The 23,748-nt window shown below is 48.4% G+C and overlaps 1 protein-coding gene across 5 annotated transcripts in view; it reads left to right on the top strand.

The window, feature by feature from the left end:
* LOC106610221 (zinc finger protein 827) overlaps nucleotides 1–23,748 on the top strand; it is a 108,601-nt gene that overhangs the window by 79,287 nt on the left and 5,566 nt on the right. For 3 of the 5 annotated variants that reach the window (XM_082974169.1, XM_082974168.1, XM_082974172.1), the window contains exons 9-13: nucleotides 2,237–2,380; nucleotides 6,177–6,351; nucleotides 6,955–7,121; nucleotides 20,867–21,076; nucleotides 21,913–22,090. In XM_082974169.1, the coding sequence (XP_082830295.1) occupies nucleotides 2,237–2,380; nucleotides 6,177–6,351; nucleotides 6,955–7,121; nucleotides 20,867–21,076; nucleotides 21,913–22,090 (874 nt within the window). The remainder of the gene's footprint in view (nucleotides 1–2,236; nucleotides 2,381–6,176; nucleotides 6,352–6,954; nucleotides 7,122–20,866; nucleotides 21,077–21,912; nucleotides 22,091–23,748) is intronic. The other 2 variants (XM_082974170.1, XM_082974171.1) reach the window with 2 other exon arrangements.

Below are 23,748 nucleotides of genomic sequence, written 5' to 3'. Positions count from 1 at the left end.
ATGTTAGATGACAATAAGGTTATTTTTTGATTCTCTACTTCAAAAGAATGCAACACCATTGGCCCTTTGCAAAGCCCCGCCCCCCTTGGTTACTGTGGGTACAGGCATTTCTGTACGTACCATTTCACTATTATTAATAAGCTAACACCAGGTAAATAGTGGACTTAAAGGGGTGATTTCCTGTGTTCCCTATTAAATGTCCCTATGTGAAAGGCCATCCTGTGTGGAGTACGGTATAGTCAGTCCACTCTCCCCTTACCCTGTCACTGAGAACAATATGATCCTAGGTAGTGTGGTGCCAGGCGTCCATTTGAGACTAGCTGCATTGTGTCAAATGACGGAAACCCTCCCTGTCCACTTCTTTATTTATTTACCCGATGGAGGAGAGGGGGATAAAGAGAGAGGAGGAGTGGCATGGAATCCTAATTGAGAGCTGTGCCTTCATCAGAAGGTTAATTCTATATCTCTTCTTGTCATGTTCTCCCTTTTCTCTCACTTTCTCTTCCTCTCTCACGCTTTCCCCACACCTCCGTGCCTCTCTCTCCTCTCCTCTTCTCTCTCTCTCTCTCTCTCTCTTCTCTCTCTCCTCTCTCTCCTCTCTCTCCTCTCTCTCTCTATAATGCGTTCTCGCTCTCACTTGCTCCATCCCTGCTGTGTCCCTGGGTGGTAGTGTATATAGTCTGATTAGCATGGACAACCACACACTAGAGAGGGCTTAGGACTGATGGGTGATGGAGGACACAGAGAGAGAGAGAATATCAAGGGGCACAGTGTGGTATAGTCTGATTATCATGGAGGTGATGAGAACTTGAGGAGGCTATAGTGTTGGTATGAGAAAGATGGTGGGTTGGAGTAATTTGGAGCAAGGTTGAGGGTTGGAGTAATTTGGAGCAAGGTTGAGGGTTGGAGTAATATGGCGCAAGGTTGAGGGTTGGAGTAATATGGAGCAAGGCTGAGGGTTGGAGTAATATGGAACAAGGTTGAGGGTTGGAGTAATATGGAGCAAGGTTGAGGGTTGGAGTAATATGGAGCAAGGTTGAGGGTTGGAGTAATATGGAGCAAGGTTGAGGGTTGGAGTAATATGGAGCAAGGTTGAGGGTTGGAGTAATTTGGAGCAAGGTTGAGGGTTGGAGTAATTTGGAGCAAGGTTGAGGGTTGGAGTAATATGGAGCAAGGTTGAGGGTTGGAGTAATATGGAGCAAGGTTGAGGGTTGGAGTAATTTGGAGCAAGGTTGAGGGTTGGAGTAATTTGGAGCAAGGTTGAGGGTTGGAGTAATTTGGAGCAAGGTTGAGGGTTGGAGTAATATGGCGCAAGGTTGAGGGTTGGAGTAATATGGAGCAAGGCTGAGGGTTGGAGTAATATGGAACAAGGCTGAGGGTTGGAGTAATATGGAGCAAGGTTGAGGGTTGGAGTAATTTGGAGCAAGGTTGAGGGTTGGAGTAATTTGGAGCAAGGTTGAGGGTTGGAGTAATTTGGAGCAAGGTTGAGGGTTGGAGTAATTTGGAGCAAGGTTGAGGGTTGGAGTAATTTGGAGCAAGGTTGCGGGTTGGAGTAATATGGAGCAAGGCTGAGGGTTGGAGTAATTTGGAGCAAGGTTGAAGTAATTTGGAGCAAGGTTGAGGGTTGGAGTAATATGGAGCAAGGTTGAGGGTTGGAGTAATATGGAGCAAGGCTGAGGGTTGGAGTAATATGGTGCAAGGTTGAGGGTTGGAGTAATATGGAGCAAGGTTGAGGGTTGGAGTAATATGGTGCAAGGTTGAGGGTTGGAGTAATATGGAGCAAGGTTGCGGGTTGGAGTAATATGGAGCAAGGCTGAGGGTTGGAGTAATTTGGAGCAAGGTTGAAGTAATTTGGAGCAAGGTTGAGGGTTGGAGTAATATGGAGCAAGGTTGAGGGTTGGAGTAATATGGAGCAAGGCTGAGGGTTGGAGTAATATGGTGCAAGGTTGAGGGTTGGAGTAATATGGAGCAAGGTTGAGGGTTGGAGTAATATGGTGCAAGGTTGAGGGTTGGAGTAATATGGAGCAAGGTTGAGGGTTGGAGTAATATGGAGCAAGGTTGAGGGTTGGAGTAATATGGAGCAAGGTTGGACTCCATTTCAGTTGCTGAATGCTTTCCTACAATATGGACTTTCAGGTTGCCTCGCGGTGCAAAAGTTGTGTGGAGGTTATGAGAAAGTTGTGAGTAAAATACGGTCAACTGTGATGGTGACGGTACTCTGTCTGTGTGTTTCCAGACCCAGAGAAGGACACTGGAGAGCCGGGGGGGAACGGGATGTCCCAGGGGATACTGAGCAGTCAGCAGCTCTACCCCTGTCCTGTCTGTGGCAAGGTGTTTGGCAGACAGCAGACCCTCTCCAGACACCTGTCTCTACACACAGGTGAGTCCACTAACACACACACACTACACTCCCTTTCCATCTCTACGTACAGTTCCCTGTGTGGGTCGTGACATGTCTTGTCAACGTTCCCTTGGCGTGTGTGTGACTGTGTGTGTAATAACCTGTAAAAAGTAAATAAGGTTTACTAGACTGGATTACCCTCTCCTTTAAAGAGATTACCACCATGATTAGTCTCAGTGGGAAAACTGCCCGCCTAATTACCAAGCCAGAAGGCTGCTCTGCATCCCAGTACACACACTGGACACAATGGACACACAAACACGGACGGACGCAATCGCGGATGCGCACACACATGCATATATGTGTATATACATATACATATATATGTGTGTATATTTTATATATATATATATATATTTATTTATATTTTATATATACAGTGGGGGGGGGAAGTATTTGATCCCCTGCTGATTTTGTACGTTTGCCGACTTACAATGAAATGATCAGTCTATAATTTTAATGGTAGGTTTATATGAACAGTGAGAGACAGAATAACAACAAATGTTATAAAATGATTTCCATTTTAATGAGGGAAATAAGTATTTGACCCCTCTGCAAAACATGACTTAGTACTTGGTGGCAAAACCCTTGTTGGCAATCACAGAGGTCAGACGTTTCTTGTAGTTGGCCACCAGGTTTGCACACATCTCAGGAGGGATTTTGTCCCACTCCTCTTTGCAGATCTTCTCCAAGTCATTAAGGTTTCGAGGCTGACGTTTGGCAACTCGAACCTTCAGCTCCCTCCACAGATTTTCTATGGGATTAAGGTCTGGAGACTGGCTAGGCCACTCCATGACCTTAATGTGCTTCTTCTTGAGCTACTCCTTTGTTGCCTTGGCCGTGTGTTTTGGGTCATTGTCATGCTGGAATACCCATCCACGACCCATTTTCAATTCCCTGGCTGAGGGAAGGAGGTTCTCACCAAAGATTTGACAGTACATGGCCCCGTCAAATGATGCGGTGAAGTTGTCCTGTCCCCTTAGCAGAAAAACACCCCCAAAGCATAATGTTTCCACCTCCATGTTTGACGGTGGGGATGGTGTTCTTGGGGTCATAGGCAGCATTCCTCCTCCTCCAAACACGGCGAGTTGAGTTGATGCCAAAGAGCTACATTTTGGTCTCATCTGACCACAACACTTTCATCAGTTGTCCTCTGAATCATTCAGATGTTCATTGGCAAACTTCAGACGGGCATGTATATGTGCTTTCTTGAGCTGGGGGACCTTGCGGGCGCTGCAGGATTTCAGTCTTTCACGGCGTAGTGTGTTACCAATTGTTTTCTTGGTGACTATGGTCCCAGCTGCCTTGAGATCATTGACAAGATCCTCCCGTGTAGTTCTGGGCTGATTCCTCACCGTTCTCATGATCATTGCAACCCCACGAGGTGAGATCTTGCATGGAGCCCCAGGCCGAGGGATATTGACAGTTCTTTTGTGTTTCTTCCATTTGCGAATAATCGCACCAAATGTTGTCACCTTCTCACAAAGCTGCTTGGCGATGGTCTTGTAGCCCATTCCAGCCTTGTGTAGGTCTACAATCTTGTCCCTGACATCCTTGGAGAGCTCTTTGGTCTTGGCCATGGTGGAGAGTTTGGAATCTGATTAATTGATTGCTTCTGTGGACATGTTTTTTTTTTTACAGGTAACAAGCTGCGGTTAGGAGCACTCCCTTTAAGAGTGTGCTCCTAATCTCATCTCGTTACCTGTATAAAAGACACCTGGGAGCCAGAAATCTTTCTGATTGAGAGGGGGTCAAATACTTATTTCCCTCATTAAAATGCAAATCAATTTATAAAATTTTTGACGTGCATTTTTCTGGATTTTTTTGTTGTTATTCTGTCTCTCACTGTTCAAATAAACCTACCATTAAAATTATAGACTGATCATTTCTTTGTCAGTGGGCAAACGTACAAAATCAGCAGGGGATCAAATACCTTTTTCTCCCACTGTGTGTGTGTGTGTGTGTGTGTGTGTGTGTGTGTGTGTGTGTGTGTGTGTGTGTGTGTGTGTGTGTGTGTGTGTGTGTGTAAATAAATAAATAAATAAATATATATATATATATATATATATATATATATATATATATATATATATATATATATATATATATTACACACACACACACCCGGTGGATGGATTCATACACAGTTACAGTGTGTACATACAGAGTGTAACAACATTGGGGCCATACCATATCTGACGCAAAACCACATACATGCTTTTATGCATATTAATACATTTACATATATATATACATTAATACATATACATACATATGAATGCATATTAATACACATAAATACATACACTGAGTGTACAGAACATTAAGGACACCTTCTTAATGTTGAGTTCCACCCCCCCTATTTCCCCCAGAACAGCCTCAATTGGTCGGGGCATTGACTCTACAAGGTGTCGAAAGCGTTCCACAGGGATGCTGGCCCATGTTGACTCCAATGCTTCTCACAGTTGTGTCAAGTTGGCTGGATGTCCTTTGGGTGGCGGACCATGCTTTATACAGACGAGAAACTGTTGAGCGTGAAAAACCCAGCAGCGTTGCAGTTCTTGACGAAAACCAGTGCGCCTGGCACCTACTACCATATCCCGTTCAAAGGCACTTCAATATTTTGTCTTGATCCTATACCCTCTGAATGGCACACATACACAATCCATGTCTCAATTGTCTCAAGGCTTAAAAATCCTTAATTAACCCGTCGTCTCCCCTTCATCTACACTGATTGAAGTGGATTTAACAAGTGACATCAATAAGGGATCATAGCTTTCACCTGGATTCACCTGGTCAGTCTGTCATGGAAACAGCAGGTGTTCATAATGTTTTGTACACTCAGTGTATAAATACATGTGAACACAGCACACACTACCGTCTAAGCAATCCTTTGGATGAGAGATCCAAACAGAGGTCCTGACTCTCAGTGGTTCAGATCAGAGATCTCCACTCCCCTGGCATTACCACAAGTATAACGGTCATTGCTGTAAAAGATGATGCATTCTCAATTTTAATTTTATTTAAATTGGTCTTTTTAATGCACCCACATTTATGTAAAAACCTACATATTCTTATGCATGAAAGCGCGTGGTCCACACACAGTAATACAAAACACGCACACACACACTCTGACACACACACTCCCCCTGTGAGTGGGTTGTTTGGCTGAGAACAGCTTGGGCACACCACAGAGAGCAGAAACGGGGGCATATGTCATCATGATGGTTGTTTTTGGTTTACCCGGGCCACAAAGGTTCCCTGGCTTCATGTCCTCGGGCAGTGTGTGTGTGTGTGTGTGTGTGTGTGTGTGTGTGTGTGTGTGTGTGTGTGTGTGTGTGTGTGTGTGTGTGTGTGTGTGTGTGTGTGTGTGTGTGTGGTGTGTGTGTGTGTGTGTGTGTGTGTGTGTGTGCGCGTTCGTTAGTAGCTGACGTAGTAGGATTTGCGTGTGTGTTTTGTTTGTGTAGTCCACTAAGCAGACATTCTCATGCAGGGGGACGTACTCATTGTATTTGTGTATACGTGATGTGTACGCATGTTGTGTGCCTGCATGCGTTTTGTATATGGTGTGTGTGTTACGCGTAAGTGTGTGTACGAATGTGTGTGTCCCCATGTGTGTCTGTAGACCCACCTCTCTCTCTCTCTCACTCACTCACTCACTCACTCACTCACTCACTCACTCACTCACTCACTCACTCACTCACTCACTCACTCACTCACTCACTCACTCACTCACTCACTCACTCACACACATTGTGTCCGTCTGTCCTTCCAGAGGAGCGGAAGTATACGTGTCACCTGTGTCCTTATGCAGCCAAGTGCAGAGCCAACCTCAACCAGCACCTGACCATCCACTCTGTCAAGCTGGTCAGCACCGACGCAGAGCAGATGGTCAGCGCCGTCACCACCGCTGAGGGACGAGACGGGAAGACCTTCCCCTATTACTACAGGTGCTGCTACGCTGAATGAAAGAAATAGTCCAAAGAAACATTGAACGGGCCAGATGCACCATTTTGGATTTCTACTAGAGTCTGGTCGACGCACATGTTCTCAGAGCAGTAGTCACAAGAACTTTCCCTGTACTAATGTACACAGATCCATAATAAAAGGTCTGTCCCTATAGTTTTTGGCGAGTACATGTTCATCCATAGCAGGCGTCAAAGATCTAACGTCTCCTGTCAAACAGCCTAGTTTCTGTGGTTAATGTGTGTGTGAACAGAAGATCTAGCCGTATAAAGACTGACACATCCCATAAATTGGGATCAGTATCAGTAATGTAAACCATGGACTGTACATGACTGACCTATTTCTTTACTGGTCTGAGGTCAGGCTTTGGGGTTTGTTTGGGAATTAATGATGTCCTCTTTCCTCTATAACCTGGTCTGAGGTCAGCCTTAGGGTTTGATTAGGAATTAATTATGTCTTCTCGCCTCTATAACCTGGTCTGAGATCAGCATTTGGTCTATGTTCAATACCTCTCTCCTTTCCCCTCTAGCTGTGACCTGTTCTGAGATCAGTGTTTAACCCATCCCTCCCTCTTCCTGTCCATCCAGCTGCCATGCGTGTGGTTTCCAGACGGGGCTGAACGCCCAGTTCGTCAGCCACATGTCGCTCCACGTGGACAAGGAGCAGTGGATGTTCTCTCTGTGCTGCAGCGCCTGTGACTACGTCTGTGTGGAGGAGAGTGACATGAAGTCCCACGTCAGTCACGGACACACAGGTAGATCATCTGTCGTCTGCTCAGGCATGTATTGTATAGAGAGATGGCTTTGGTCCACCTCTTGTCCCAGTGTGCAGCAAGAGGACGAAGTCAGCTTGTACAACCAACTTGATGGCATTTCTTTTCCAGCTGAACTTGGTTTTGCTGTCGTCGAATTGTTCCAAATTGTATTGATTCCCTTCCTGAAGCGTGTATCTCAGTGGCGGTTCTAGACTATTTCAACTGGGGGGGCCAAGCTGGGGCCAGTTGTACTGTTAGAGGGACCAGTTACATTAGACGTTATTGTTGTCATATCGTTTTCTTCACTGCATTGCAGGCATTAGCAGGCAAAAGACCATGTTCATTATGCAGATGCATGTTGTACGATACTGTTGTGTTCCGCCTAAAGCCGTCCCTCTAGAAAATGTGTGGGTTAAATTAGTGTTCCGCGTTGCCATTGTCTAATAACGGATGATAAAAAAGAACTATAGCAAAAATGAGTTATGTAAAAATTATTTCATACTCCACATTTAGGGGGGCCACAAGGGGTCCAAAATTGTTGTCACAGAGGCACTGCCCCCCCCCCCCCCCATAGGCTAGAAAGAGGGGGTTTATACCATTTCTTACACCCAAGTCTATACCTTTTAAATCCATGAGGAGGACTGGAAAAGTCTGCACCTCGGATCGTAGCCAAACAATGTATTAAAGCTTTCTGAAGAGACGGTACCAACCTTTCAGAATGATTCTCAGATCAGCTGTCACGTTATTGGTAGGGAGCTGTTGGGGGAGTGTTGCAGATTGAGGTGCTACTGCTCAGAGTAGAAACAGCTAGTTTAGTTTACAGCCATTTATAGCAGAGGGAACCAACATGTTCAGTCTCAACACACTGAACTGAAGTGACAGTAAAGTAAAGCTTCATAAAACCAGTCCCTTCCCGGGAGAGAGAGGAGACGAACTCTGTAAACTCTCCAAACAGAAACAACTTCCTCTTTGAATAACAAAACAGGTAGATTCTTTTCCCTCCCTCGACCTTCCCTGGACTTTTTAAAGCCACTGGTCCAAAACCCAGCCTGTCAATATATTTTTTGGGTCCGTAGCGGGTTTGTCCAGTTTATCGTCCGACGCGGTTGCCCGTCTTGCCCTTCCGTGGCAGTGTGTGTGTGTGTGGGATTGTCCGGTAGTGTTGCAGACAGCTGAGGGGTCCTCACGGAGGCCAGGGAGCGACCTTGTTTATCTACGATGGCTGCCCCTTATCGTGCCTGAGGGGAAAAAATCAATAGGCCCTCTGGTCCTTCAGAGGCAGGCCAGGGTTCACACACACACACACACACACACACACACACATTCTTACCCTCTCTCACACAGACACAGAGTGGTGAGTCCATATCGAAGCTTGGCATTTAGGCTAGCCTCCACCCACTAGCAAACATGGCTGCTGAAAACACACCACATTGGGGCTGTAGAAAAGACTGCTGGGTGTTATTCGTCAGCTGATAGTGTTTGGACACCACATCTCCCCCAGCCAGGCTCCAGACAGACATGGAAACGGCTGAACTCAGCAGGTGTTACGCCTGAAGCTGGCCCCCGCTAAGATGTGTGTAAGCCACATGGGCAAGGGGTCAGACTGGTGGCCCCACAGCAGGGAGCCTGGCTGCTGCTACGGCTAGGAACAGGACAGAGATACTGTGTGGTGGTACAGTAGGAACGGGACAGAGATACTGTGTGTGGTGGTACAGTAGGAACAGGACAGAGATACTGTGTGTGGTGGTACAGTAGGAACGGGACAGAGATACTGTGTGTGGTGGTACAGTAGGAACAGGACAGAGATACTGTGTGTGGTGGTACAGTAGGAATGGGACAGAGATACTGTGTGTGGTGGTACAGTAGGAACGGGACAGAGATACTGTGTGTGGTGGTACAGTAGGAACGGGACAGAGATGCTGTGTGTGGTGGTACAGTAGGAACGGGACAGAGACGCTGTGTGTGGTGGTACAGTAGGAACGGGACAGAGACACTGTGTGTGGTGGTACAGTAGGAACGGGACAGAGATACTGTGTGTGGTGGTACAGTAGGAACGGGACAGAGACACTGTGTGTGGTGGTACAGTAGGAACGGGACAGAGACGCTGTGTGTGGTGGTACAGTAGGAACGGGACAGAGACACTGTGTGTGGTGGTACAGTAGGAACGGGACAGAGATACTGTGTGTGGTGGTACAGTAGGAACGGGACAGAGATGCTGTGTGTGGCGGTACAGTAGGAACGGGACAGAGACGCTGTGTGTGGTGGTAAAGTAGGAACGGGACAGAGACACTGTGTGTGGTGGTACAGTAGGAACGGGACAGAGATACTGTGTGTGGTGGTACAGTAGGAACGGGACAGAGATACTGTGTGTGGTGGTACAGTAGGAACGGGACAGAGATACTGTGTGTGGTGGTACAGTAGGAACGGGACAGAGACACTGTGTGTGGTGGTACAGTAGGAACAGGACAGAGACACTGTGTGTGGTGGTACAGTAGGAACGGGACAGAGATACTGTGTGTGGTGGTACAGTAGGAACGGGACGGAGATACTGTGTGGTGGTACAGTAGGAACGGGACGGAGATACTGTGTGTGGTGGTACAGTAGGAACGGGACGGAGATACTGTGTGGTGGTACAGTAGGAACGGGACGGAGATACTGTGTGTGGTGGTACAGTAGGAACGGGACAGAGATACTGTGTGTGTTGGTACAGTAGGAACGGGACAGAGATACTGTGTGGTGGTACAGTAGGAACGGGACAGAGATACTGTGTGGTGGTACAGTAGGAACGGGACAGAGATACTGTGTGTGGTGGTACAGTAGGAACGGGATAGACACTGTGTGTGGTGGTACAGTAGGAACGGGACAGAGATACTGTGTGTGGTGGTACAGTAGGAACGGGACAGAGATACTGTGTGTGGTGGTACAGTAGGAACGGGACGGAGATACTGTGTGTGTGGTGGTACAGTAGGAACGGGGCAGAGACGCTGTGTGTGGTGGTACAGTAGGAACAGGACAGAGATACTGTGTGTGGTGGTACAGTAGGAACGGGACAGAGATACTGTGTGTGGTGGTACAGTAGGAACGGGACAGAGATACTGTGTGTGGTGGTACAGTAGGAACGGGACAGAGATACTGTGTGTGTGGTGGTACAGTAGGAACGGGGCAGAGACGCTGTGTGGTGGTACAGTAGGAACAGGACAGAGATACTGTGTGTGGTGGTACAGTAGGAACGGGACAGAGATACTGTGTGTGGTGGTACAGTAGGAACGGGACAGAGACACTGTGTGTGGTGGTACAGTAGGAACGGGACAGAGATACTGTGTGGTGGTACAGTAGGAACAGGACAGAGATACTGTGTGTGGTGGTACAGTAGGAACGGGACAGAGATACTGTGTGGTGGTACAGTAGGAACAGGACAGAGATACTGTGTGTGGCGGTACAGTAGGAACGGGACAGAGATACTGTGTGTGGCGGTACAGTAGGAACGGGACAGAGATACTGTGTGTGGCGGTACAGTAGGAACGAGACAGAGATACTGTGTGTGGCGGTACAGTAGGAACGGGACAGAGATACTGTGTGGTGGTACAGTAGGAACGGGACAGAGATACTGTGTGTGGTGGTACAGTAGGAACGGGACAGAGATGCTGTGTGGTGGTACAGTAGGAACGGGACAGAGATACTGTGTGTGTGGTGGTACAGTAGGAACGGGACAGAGACACTGTGTGTGGCGGTACAGTAGGAACGGGACAGAGATACTGTGTGTGGTGGTACAGTAGGAACGGGACAGAGATGCTGTGTGTGGCGGTACAGTAGGAACGGGACAGAGACGCTGTGTGTGGTGGTAAAGTAGGAACGGGACAGAGACACTGTGTGTGGTGGTACAGTAGGAACGGGACAGAGATACTGTGTGTGGTGGTACAGTAGGAACGGGACAGAGATACTGTGTGTGGTGGTACAGTAGGAACGGGACAGAGATACTGTGTGTGGTGGTACAGTAGGAACGGGACAGAGACACTGTGTGTGGTGGTACAGTAGGAACAGGACAGAGACACTGTGTGTGGTGGTACAGTAGGAACGGGACAGAGATACTGTGTGTGGTGGTACAGTAGGAACGGGACGGAGATACTGTGTGGTGGTACAGTAGGAACGGGACGGAGATACTGTGTGTGGTGGTACAGTAGGAACGGGACGGAGATACTGTGTGGTGGTACAGTAGGAACGGGACGGAGATACTGTGTGTGGTGGTACAGTAGGAACGGGACAGAGATACTGTGTGTGGTGGTACAGTAGGAACGGGACAGAGATACTGTGTGGTGGTACAGTAGGAACGGGACAGAGATACTGTGTGGTGGTACAGTAGGAACGGGACAGAGATACTGTGTGTGGTGGTACAGTAGGAACGGGACAGACACTGTGTGTGGTGGTACAGTAGGAACGGGACAGAGATACTGTGTGTGGTGGTACAGTAGGAACGGGACAGAGATACTGTGTGTGGTGGTACAGTAGGAACGGGACGGAGATACTGTGTGTGTGGTGGTACAGTAGGAACGGGGCAGAGACGCTGTGTGTGGTGGTACAGTAGGAACAGGACAGAGATACTGTGTGTGGTGGTACAGTAGGAACGGGACAGAGATACTGTGTGTGGTGGTACAGTAGGAACGGGACAGAGATACTGTGTGTGTGGTGGTACAGTAGGAACGGGGCAGAGATACTGTGTGTGGTGGTACAGTAGGAACGGGACAGAGATACTGTGTGTGGTGGTACAGTAGGAACGGGACAGAGATACTGTGTGTGTGGTGGTACAGTAGGAACGGGGCAGAGACGCTGTGTGGTGGTACAGTAGGAACAGGACAGAGATACTGTGTGTGGTGGTACAGTAGGAACGGGACAGAGATACTGTGTGTGGTGGTACAGTAGGAACGGGACAGAGACACTGTGTGTGGTGGTACAGTAGGAACGAGACAGAGATACTGTGTGTGGCGGTACAGTAGGAACGGGACAGAGATACTGTGTGGTGGTACAGTAGGAACGGGACAGAGATACTGTGTGTGGTGGTACAGTAGGAACGGGACAGAGATGCTGTGTGGTGGTACAGTAGGAACGGGACAGAGATACTGTGTGTGTGGTGGTACAGTAGGAACGGGACAGAGACACTGTGTGTGGCGGTACAGTAGGAACGGGACAGAGATACTGTGTGTGGTGGTACAGTAGGAACGGGACAGAGATGCTGTGTGTGGCGGTACAGTAGGAACGGGACAGAGACGCTGTGTGTGGTGGTAAAGTAGGAACGGGACAGAGACACTGTGTGTGGTGGTACAGTAGGAACGGGACAGAGATACTGTGTGTGGTGGTACAGTAGGAACGGGACAGAGATACTGTGTGTGTGGTGGTACAGTAGGAACGGGGCAGAGATACTGTGTGTGGTGGTACAGTAGGAACGGGACAGAGATACTGTGTGTGGTGGTACAGTAGGAACGGGACAGAGATACTGTGTGTGTGGTGGTACAGTAGGAACGGGGCAGAGACGCTGTGTGGTGGTACAGTAGGAACAGGACAGAGATACTGTGTGTGGTGGTACAGTAGGAACGGGACAGAGATACTGTGTGTGGTGGTACAGTAGGAACGGGACAGAGACACTGTGTGTGGTGGTACAGTAGGAACGGGACAGAGATACTGTGTGGTGGTACAGTAGGAACAGGACAGAGATACTGTGTGTGGTGGTACAGTAGGAACGGGACAGAGATACTGTGTGGTGGTACAGTAGGAACAGGACAGAGATACTGTGTGTAGCGGTACAGTAGGAACGGGACAGAGATACTGTGTGTGGCGGTACAGTAGGAACGGGACAGAGATACTGTGTGTGGCGGTACAGTAGGAACGAGACAGAGATACTGTGTGTGGCGGTACAGTAGGAACGGGACAGAGATACTGTGTGTGGTGGTACAGTAGGAACGGGACAGAGATGCTGTGTGGTGGTACAGTAGGAACGGGACGGAGATACTGTGTGGTGGTACAGTAGGAACGGGACGGAGATACTGTGTGTGGTGGTACAGTAGGAACGGGACAGAGATACTGTGTGTGGTGGTACAGTAGGAACGGGACAGAGATACTGTGTGGTGGTACAGTAGGAACGGGACAGAGATACTGTGTGGTGGTACAGTAGGAACGGGACAGAGATACTGTGTGTGGTGGTACAGTAGGAACGGGACAGACACTGTGTGTGGTGGTACAGTAGGAACGGGACAGAGATACTGTGTGTGGTGGTACAGTAGGAACGGGACAGAGATACTGTGTGTGGTGGTACAGTAGGAACGGGACGGAGATACTGTGTGTGTGGTGGTACAGTAGGAACGGGGCAGAGACGCTGTGTGTGGTGGTACAGTAGGAACAGGACAGAGATACTGTGTGTGGTGGTACAGTAGGAACGGGACAGAGATACTGTGTGTGGTGGTACAGTAGGAACGGGACAGAGATACTGTGTGTGTGGTGGTACAGTAGGAACGGGGCAGAGATACTGTGTGTGGTGGTACAGTAGGAACGGGACAGAGATACTGTGTGTGGTGGTACAGTAGGAACGGGACAGAGATATTGTGTGTGTGGTGGTACAGTAGGAACGGGGCAGAGACGCTGTGTGGTGGTACAGTAGGAACAGGACAGAGATACTGTGTGTGGTGGTACAGTAGGAACGGGACAGAGATACTGTGTGTGGTGGTACAGTAGGAACGGGACAGAGACACTGTGTGTGGTGGTACAGTAGGAACGGGACAGAGATACTGTGTGGTGGTACAGTAGGAACAGGACAGAGATACTGTGTGTGGTGGTACAGTAGGAACGGGACAGAGATACTGTGTGGTGGTACAGTAGGAACAGGACAGAGATACTGTGTGTGGCGGTACAGTAGGAACGGGACAGAGATACTGTGTGTGGCGGTACAGTAGGAACGGGACAGAGATACTGTGTGTGGCGGTACAGTAGGAACGAGACAGAGATACTGTGTGTGGCGGTACAGTAGGAACGGGACAGAGATACTGTGTGGTGGTACAGTAGGAACGGGACAGAGATACTGTGTGTGGTGGTACAGTAGGAACGGGACAGAGATGCTGTGTGGTGGTACAGTAGGAACGGGACAGAGATACTGTCTGTGTGGTGGTACAGTAGGAACAGGACAGAGATACTGTGTGTGGTGGTACAGTAGGAACGGGACAGAGATACTGTGTGTGGTGGTACAGTAGGAACGGGACAGAGATACTGTGTGTGTGGTGGTACAGTAGGAACAGGACAGAGATACTGTGTGTGGTGGTACAGTAGGAACGGGACAGAGATACTGTGTGTGGTGGTACAGTAGGAACGGGACAGAGATACTGTGTGTGTGGTGGTACAGTAGGAACGGGACAGAGATACTGTGTGTGGTGGTACAGTAGGAACGGGACGGAGATACTGTGTGGTGGTACAGTAGGAACGGGACGGAGATACTGTGTGTGGTGGTACAGTAGGAACGGGACGGAGATACTGTGTGGTGGTACAGTAGGAACGGGACGGAGATACTGTGTGTGGTGGTACAGTAGGAACGGGACAGAGATACTGTGTGTGGTGGTACAGTAGGAACGGGACAGAGATACTGTGTGGTGGTACAGTAGGAACGGGACAGAGATACTGTGTGGTGGTACAGTAGGAACGGGACAGAGATACTGTGTGTGGTGGTACAGTAGGAACGGGACAGACACTGTGTGTGGTGGTACAGTAGGAACGGGACAGAGATACTGTGTGTGGTGGTACAGTAGGAACGGGACAGAGATACTGTGTGTGGTGGTACAGTAGGAACGGGACGGAGATACTGTGTGTGTGGTGGTACAGTAGGAACGGGGCAGAGACGCTGTGTGTGGTGGTACAGTAGGAACAGGACAGAGATACTGTGTGTGGTGGTACAGTAGGAACGGGACAGAGATACTGTGTGTGGTGGTACAGTAGGAACGGGACAGAGATACTGTGTGTGTGGTGGTACAGTAGGAACGGGGCAGAGATACTGTGTGTGGTGGTACAGTAGGAACGGGACAGAGATACTGTGTGTGGTGGTACAGTAGGAACGGGACAGAGATACTGTGTGTGTGGTGGTACAGTAGGAACAGGGCAGATACTGTGTGGTGGTACAGTAGGAACGGGACAGAGATACTGTGTGTGGTGGTACAGTAGGAACGGGACAGAGATGCTGTGTGTGGCGGTACAGTAGGAACGGGACAGAGATACTGTGTGTGGTGGTACAGTAGGAACGGGACAGAGACGCTGTGTGTGGTGGTACAGTAGGAACGGGACAGAGACACTGTGTGTGGTGGTACAGTAGGAACGGGACAGAGATACTGTGTGTGGTGGTACAGTAGGAACGGGACAGAGATGCTGTGTGTGGCGGTACAGTAGGAACGGGACAGAGATACTGTGTGTGGTGGTACAGTAGGAACGGGACAGAGACGCTGTGTGTGGTGGTACAGTAGGAACGGGACAGAGACACTGTGTGTGGTGGTACAGTAGGAACGGGACAGAGATACTGTGTGTGGTGGTACAGTAGGAACGGGACAGAGACACTGTGTGTGGCGGTACAGTAGGAACGGGACAGAGACGCTGTGTGTGGTGGTAAAGTAGGAACGGGACAGAGACGCTGTGTGTGGTGGTACAGTAGGAACGGGACAGAGATACTGTGTGTGGTGGTACAGTAGGAACGGGACAGAGATACTGTGTGTGGTGGTACAGTAGGAACGGGACAGAGATACTGTGTGTGGTGGTACAGTAGGAACGGGACAGAGACACTGTGTGTGGTGGTACAGTAGGAACAGGACAGAGACACTGTGTGTGGTGGTACAGTAGGAACGGGACAGAGATACTGTGTGTGGTGGTACAGTAGGAACGGGACGGAGATACTGTGTGGTGGTACAGTAGGAACGGGGCAGAGATACTGTGTGTGGTGGTACAGTAGGAACGGGACAGAGATACTGTGTGTGGTGGTACAGTAGGAACGGGACAGAGATACTGTGTGTGTGGTGGTACAGTAGGAACGGGGCAGAGACGCTGTGTGTGGTGGTACAGTAGGAACAGGACAGAGATACTGTGTGTAGTGGTACAGTAGGAACGGGACAGAGATACTGTGTGTGGTGGTACAGTAGGAACGGGACAGAGACACTGTGTGTGGTGGTACAGTAGGAACGGGACAGAGATACTGTGTGGTGGTACAGTAGGAACAGGACAGAGATACTGTGTGTGGTGGTACAGTAGGAACGGGACAGAGATACTGTGTGGTGGTACAGTAGGAACAGGACAGAGATACTGTGTGTGGCGGTACAGTAGGAACGGGACAGAGATACTGTGTGTGGCGGTACAGTAGGAACGGGACAGAGATACTGTGTGTGGCGGTACAGTAGGAACGAGACAGAGATACTGTGTGGTGGTACAGTAGGAACGGGACAGAGATACTGTGTGTGGTGGTACAGTAGGAACGGGACAGAGATGCTGTGTGGTGGTACAGTAGGAACGGGACAGAGATACTGTGTGTGTGGTGGTACAGTAGGAACAGGACAGAGATACTGTGTGTGGTGATACAGTAGGAACGGGACAGAGATACTGTGTGTGGTGGTACAGTAGGAACGGGACAGAGATACTGTGTGTGTGGTGGTACAGTAGGAACAGGACAGAGATACTGTGTGTGGTGGTACAGTAGGAACGGGACAGAGATACTGTGTGTGATGGTACAGTAGGAACGGGACAGAGATACTGTGTGTTGTGGTACAGTAGGAACAGGACAGAGATACTGTGTGTGGTGGTACAGTAGGAACGGGACAGAGATACTGTGTGTGGTGGTACAGTAGGAACGGGACGGAGATACTGTGTGTGTGGTGGTACAGTAGGAACGGGGCAGAGACGCTGTGTGTGGTGGTACAGTAGGAACAGGACAGAGATACTGTGTGTGGTGGTACAGTAGGAACGGGACAGAGATACTGTGTGTGGTGGTACAGTAGGAACGGGACAGAGATACTGTGTGTGTGGTGGTACAGTAGGAACGGGGCAGAGATACTGTGTGTGGTGGTACAGTAGGAACGGGACAGAGATACTGTGTGTGGTGGTACAGTAGGAACGGGACAGAGATACTGTGTGTGTGGTGGTACAGTAGGAACAGGGCAGATACTGTGTGGTGGTACAGTAGGAACGGGACAGAGATACTGTGTGTGGTGGTACAGTAGGAACGGGACAGAGATGCTGTGTGTGGCGGTACAGTAGGAACGGGACAGAGATACTGTGTGTGGTGGTACAGTAGGAACGGGACAGAGACGCTGTGTGTGGTGGTACAGTAGGAACGGGACAGAGACACTGTGTGTGGTGGTACAGTAGGAACGGGACAGAGATACTGTGTGTGGTGGTACAGTAGGAACGGGACAGAGATGCTGTGTGTGGCGGTACAGTAGGAACGGGACAGAGATACTGTGTGTGGTGGTACAGTAGGAACGGGACAGAGACGCTGTGTGTGGTGGTACAGTAGGAACGGGACAGAGACACTGTGTGTGGTGGTACAGTAGGAACGGGACAGAGATACTGTGTGTGGTGGTACAGTAGGAACGGGACAGAGACACTGTGTGTGGCGGTACAGTAGGAACGGGACAGAGACGCTGTGTGTGGTGGTAAAGTAGGAACGGGACAGAGACGCTGTGTGTGGTGGTACAGTAGGAACGGGACAGAGATACTGTGTGTGGTGGTACAGTAGGAACGGGACAGAGATACTGTGTGTGGTGGTACAGTAGGAACGGGACAGAGATACTGTGTGTGGTGGTACAGTAGGAACGGGACAGAGACACTGTGTGTGGTGGTACAGTAGGAACAGGACAGAGACACTGTGTGTGGTGGTACAGTAGGAACGGGACAGAGATACTGTGTGTGGTGGTACAGTAGGAACGGGACGGAGATACTGTGTGGTGGTACAGTAGGAACGGGGCAGAGATACTGTGTGTGGTGGTACAGTAGGAACGGGACAGAGATACTGTGTGTGGTGGTACAGTAGGAACGGGACAGAGATACTGTGTGTGTGGTGGTACAGTAGGAACGGGGCAGAGACGCTGTGTGTGGTGGTACAGTAGGAACAGGACAGAGATACTGTGTGTAGTGGTACAGTAGGAACGGGACAGAGATACTGTGTGTGGTGGTACAGTAGGAACGGGACAGAGACACTGTGTGTGGTGGTACAGTAGGAACGGGACAGAGATACTGTGTGGTGGTACAGTAGGAACAGGACAGAGATACTGTGTGTGGTGGTACAGTAGGAACGGGACAGAGATACTGTGTGGTGGTACAGTAGGAACAGGACAGAGATACTGTGTGTGGCGGTACAGTAGGAACGGGACAGAGATACTGTGTGTGGCGGTACAGTAGGAACGGGACAGAGATACTGTGTGTGGCGGTACAGTAGGAACGAGACAGAGATACTGTGTTTGGCGGTACAGTAGGAACGGGACAGAGATACTGTGTGGTGGTACAGTAGGAACGGGACAGAGATACTGTGTGTGGTGGTACAGTAGGAACGGGACAGAGATGCTGTGTGGTGGTACAGTAGGAACGGGACAGAGATACTGTGTGTGTGGTGGTACAGTAGGAACAGGACAGAGATACTGTGTGTGGTGATACAGTAGGAACGGGACAGAGATACTGTGTGTGGTGGTACAGTAGGAACGGGACAGAGATACTGTGTGTGTGGTGGTACAGTAGGAACAGGACAGAGATACTGTGTGTGGTGGTACAGTAGGAACGGGACAGAGATACTGTGTGTGATGGTACAGTAGGAACGGGACAGAGATACTGTGTGTTGTGGTACAGTAGGAACAGGACAGAGATACTGTGTGTGGTGGTACAGTAGGAACGGGACAGAGATACTGTGTGTGGTGGTACAGTAGGAACGGGACAGAGACGCTGTGTGTGTTGGTACAGTAGGAACGGGACAGAGACACATTCAATCTCCCATATTCTGGCCCAATTTGCAGATATTTATGCATCTGTAACTTTTCTCACTCATCATTATTCATTCATGATTATCCGTAGTCATGGTAGTGTCCACATTAATGTAGAAGTGTTCAGAAACATATTATTTTCTTATTTACAATAAAACTGACTCGAACGACATAATACATTATTTACCATTCATTTCTTTTGGGCACAACAATCTGAAACACAACCAAAACAACCTGCAAATACATCCAACAAGTTAGTAGAGTCACATGCTTGATGTAGTCATTGCATGCTAGGAATATGGGACCAATTACTACACTTTTTACTACTTTAATACACATAAGTGAATTTGTCCATATACTTATGACCGCTTCAAATGGGGGGACATGATACATGAGGTGCGTTCATTTCTGAACGGTGAACCATGTATGAAAATACCCTCAAATAAAAGGTGACATTCTGTACTGTCGCATCATATTAAGCGCTTGATCTCAAATCCAAAATGGTGGAGTATAGAGCCACCTTTAAAGTTTTCGCTTCACTGTCCAATCCGTAGGGGAGTGTAACACTAGTTTACAACGTTGTCCACCCTCATAAAAAGTGAAGTGCGTTTGACTATATACATGCTTCAATATCATCTTGGACCTTGGAAAAAGAGCTAACAAGGAATATGCCAACCGGGATGATAAATGATGTGGTTTCCCACAAGGGACAAGTACTCTGAATGTTCAGAGCATAATGTACTCTATAGCTCCCTTAGATAGTGGAGTGGTGAGTCTCGTTTTGTCTTTAATCGACCTCTCGAGGTCTTCGGCATTGCGAGAGATGGATTCAATGGTATTTCACTCTCTGCTTTCTGCATTTTCTATACCTGCATTCTCTCATTCTCAAGGATGAAAGTGTGTAGGCTATGTACAATATGTGTCTTTGAATGCGTCTGTGTGAATGCCTCAGTGTGATTGTGTGTATGTGCCTGTGTCGTGTGTGCGCACACATACGAATGTGTGTGAGGTAGCTCTCGTCGGCCATTTCACAATCCATGGCAGCCAGCAGCCCTATACTCCTTCACCTCCCTCCCTCTCCTTCTCCCTGACTGAATGCCCTTTGTTGAGCTGTGCCCTGAGTTGCTCCCGCCATCTTAGCTCCCTTAGCCGTGACCCTCCTCCTCCCCTCTTCTCTCTCTCTCTCTCATACTCTCTCTCTATCCCAGAGAAGTGCGGTCAAACAGAGAGAGAGAGAGAGAGAGAGAGAGAGAGAGAGAGAGAGAGAGAGAGAGAGAAAAAGAGAGATCAATAAAAGCATACTGGCTGTTGATTGGACTGGCAGCAGGGCTCCAGTCAGAGGACATGGCCCTGAAGCTGAGCCTGCCTGCCTGCAGTGTGTGTGATTTTCATTTTGTATTCAACAGACTGTGTGTGTGTGTGTGTGTGTGTGTGTGTGTGTGTGTGTGTGTGTGTGTGTGTGTGTGTGTGTGTGTGTGTGTGTGTGTGTGTGTGTGTGTGTGTGTGTGTGTGTGTGTGTGTGTGTGTGTGTGGTTTTGACTGTAGTTTAGTGCTTTCCCTCCTTTTATTGGGTTGAGGTACCCTGTCTGATGTTGAGAAATCAGTTATGATGACGGTGGCAGTGCTGGTAGTGACAGAATTGGGGTATATTACTTAATCATTCAGGAAGTAAAGTGAAATGTAATTACAAATTTCTGAATTCGATGATGATGATTGTCACGATGACGACAATGCTGATGATGATTGACCCTTGACCCCTCTTCTTCCTAGGTCTGAACTCGCGGAGCCCTCTCAGTGAGACTAAGAGCACCTCCTCCTCCCTGTCTGCCCTCAGCGATTCGCTAAACAGCTCAGAGGGTGGAGAACCTACCCATGCCAATGAGGAGCTCAAGAACCTGCTGGCCCCTCCCTCCTCAGCAGGCAGCCAATCCAGCTCCAGCAGCCACTCGGGATCAGGAACTGAAGAGAAGTCTGAGAAAGGCAAGGAGTTCTGGGATGTATAGGCAGAAACATTATGTAGAACTACAGTTAATTTAATCTACTTACAATTCTATATCCTTAAAGGCCCAATGCAGCCGTTTTTTTATTAATATCAAATCATTTCTGGGTAACAATAAGTACCTTACTGTAATAGATTCCATTAAAAATGTGCAAAAAACTACTTCTCAAGCAAGATCTTTGCTAGGACTGTCTGGGAGGGGTCTGAGTGGAGAGAGGAAAACTGAAAACTAGCTCTTATTGGTCTATTAACTCATTTACCGCCTGGTGATGTCACCATGGAAATCTGAAACTCCCGCTCATGCAAACCTGCTGATTAGAAGGTCCTGTGTAGGTTGTATATTCAACCAGCAGCTATCAGGAAATAACACTGATCACATTTTTTCACACTTTTACAGTGTTAGTTTCATCAGCTGTACAATATGATATTAAACACAGAAAACAGAATTTTGACTGCACTGGGCCTTTAAAGAGATAGTGTGAGCCCACCCCTTTATCTACTTCCCCAGAGTCAGATGAACTCATGGATACCATGTTGGACCATACCTGCGTCCAGTATGCAGGAAGTGAGATGTAGTTTCGCACGCTATTGCTAACTAGCGTTAGCGCAATAACTGAAAGTCTCCTCGAACAGCTAGCATGCAAAAGCACAGACTTTTTTTCACGTAAATTATGCAGTGACGTAAAGGTGTGTGTGATGTGTCCAGAATATGTGAGGTAAAATACGAGCAATAATTTGAGCCACACACAGTTAAGAGGACGAGGAGCACTGCAGTCATGCTAACTCCCTCTCCCCCTCCCCCTCCCCCTCCCCCCAGGCTTTGAGTGTGTCTTCTGCAACTTTGTGTGCAAGACGCGGACCATGTACGAGCGCCACCTCCAGATCCACCTGATCACGCGCATGTTCGAGTGCGACGTGTGCCACAAGTTCCTGAAGACGCCCGAGCAGCTGCTGGAGCACAAGAAGTGCCACACCGTCCCCACCGGAGGGCTCAAGTAAGGAAAGCAAGTACAGACAGAGGTTCCTACTCCACCACCCTCCCACCCTACCCTACCCCGACTCCTCCCTCACACATGTACAGACGCACAGCCAGACGGTAACCCACTGACCGGCTGACTGTAGTATACACGTTAAGTCAAAAACATGCGTGTAAGACCACATGCATAAACATAATACACACGCAGTCTGAACTGTAAATGTGTGCATGCATTCAGCCACACTTTCAAACTAGGTGACGTCAACACACAGACACTGTCCAACATACACATTTACGTGCATAGGACATCTAGCTCACTGAAGCTATTAAGACCTTCACACAGTATATATAAACCCCTATTACACTCACAGCCCTAGATACCAAACACTGTCCCCCTTCTAACCCAATACTCCTATACCCCTATAGGAGCCTCTGTTGTACTGTGTGATGTACACACACACACACACACACACACACACACACACACACACACACACACACACACACACACACACACACAAACAGTAAACCATACATAACTGTTTAGCCAATCTGTTAATGTTAAACCAATGCTGCCAGTACATGAGGCTCCTCCAACACACACGCAACAACATGCTAATGACATTAGCCTAGCCATGAAGCTCCTCCAACACACACGCAACAACATGCTAATGACATCAGCCTAGCCATGATGCTCCTCCAACACACACGCAACAAAATGCTAATGACATTAGCCTAGCCATGATGCTCCTCCAACACACACGCAACAACATGCTAATGACATTAGCCTAGCCATGATGCTCCTCCAACACACACGCAACAACATGCTAATGACATTAGCCTAGCCATGAAGCTCCTCCAACACACACGCAACAACATGCTAATGACATTAGCCTAGCCATGAAGCTCCTCCAACACACACGCAACAACATGCTAATAACATTAGCCTAGCCATGAAGCTCCTCCAACACACACGCAACAACATGCTAATGACATTAGCCTAGCCTAGCACTGTGCTTTTAAAGCCTGCACACACAGATGCATATTTTATACCACATAGATATTCTATTTTTCCAGATTGCATTTGAAACCATCTTGAATGAAAGTAGTACATGCATTCACATGCAATCACTTAACAGAAAATCTGAACAGACATCTAGGAAAATATTGAATCGCCGTAGAAACAGATTGTTAGTTAACACACAACAGTCACTGTCATTTTTATGTGTTTCTTTTTTTTGTTTGTATCTATTTGTGGAAGTTGTTTGCCATGAAACGCAGTCAGTCAATGCACGTGTAGAGCCATCGATATCAATCAGACGCCATTGAACTCATCTCGCCATTAACTGATCGGCCTACACTGTCACTTGACCATGTTTAATGTCAAGCTGTCACCACTATTCACCAGATGCTGTCCGTTGTCTAGCCACCGGTAGAGTTAGATCACTAGTTGGTTTGGTGTTTGGAGTGAGAGAGTCAGGGCAGTAGTTTACTGAGGTATCTGTTAGTGTCTCGTCTTGTTACAAGGAGTAGAGGCGCGATTAAGGTCTCAATACGCCACCACCGATTCTCTCCACGTTCATTGGTCAATACAGGAACACACACACCATCAACACTGCAAACAGTATTAGTCCATTTTAGGTACATGGGAATGTATTATTTCACATTTCAAATGTT

This window comes from Salmo salar, chromosome 04 (assembly GCF_965601325.2).
Source record: "Salmo salar chromosome 04, fSalSal1, whole genome shotgun sequence".
Classification (NCBI taxonomy): Eukaryota; Metazoa; Chordata; class Actinopteri; order Salmoniformes; family Salmonidae; genus Salmo; species Salmo salar.
This window is presented reverse-complemented; position numbering and strand designations above follow the sequence as displayed.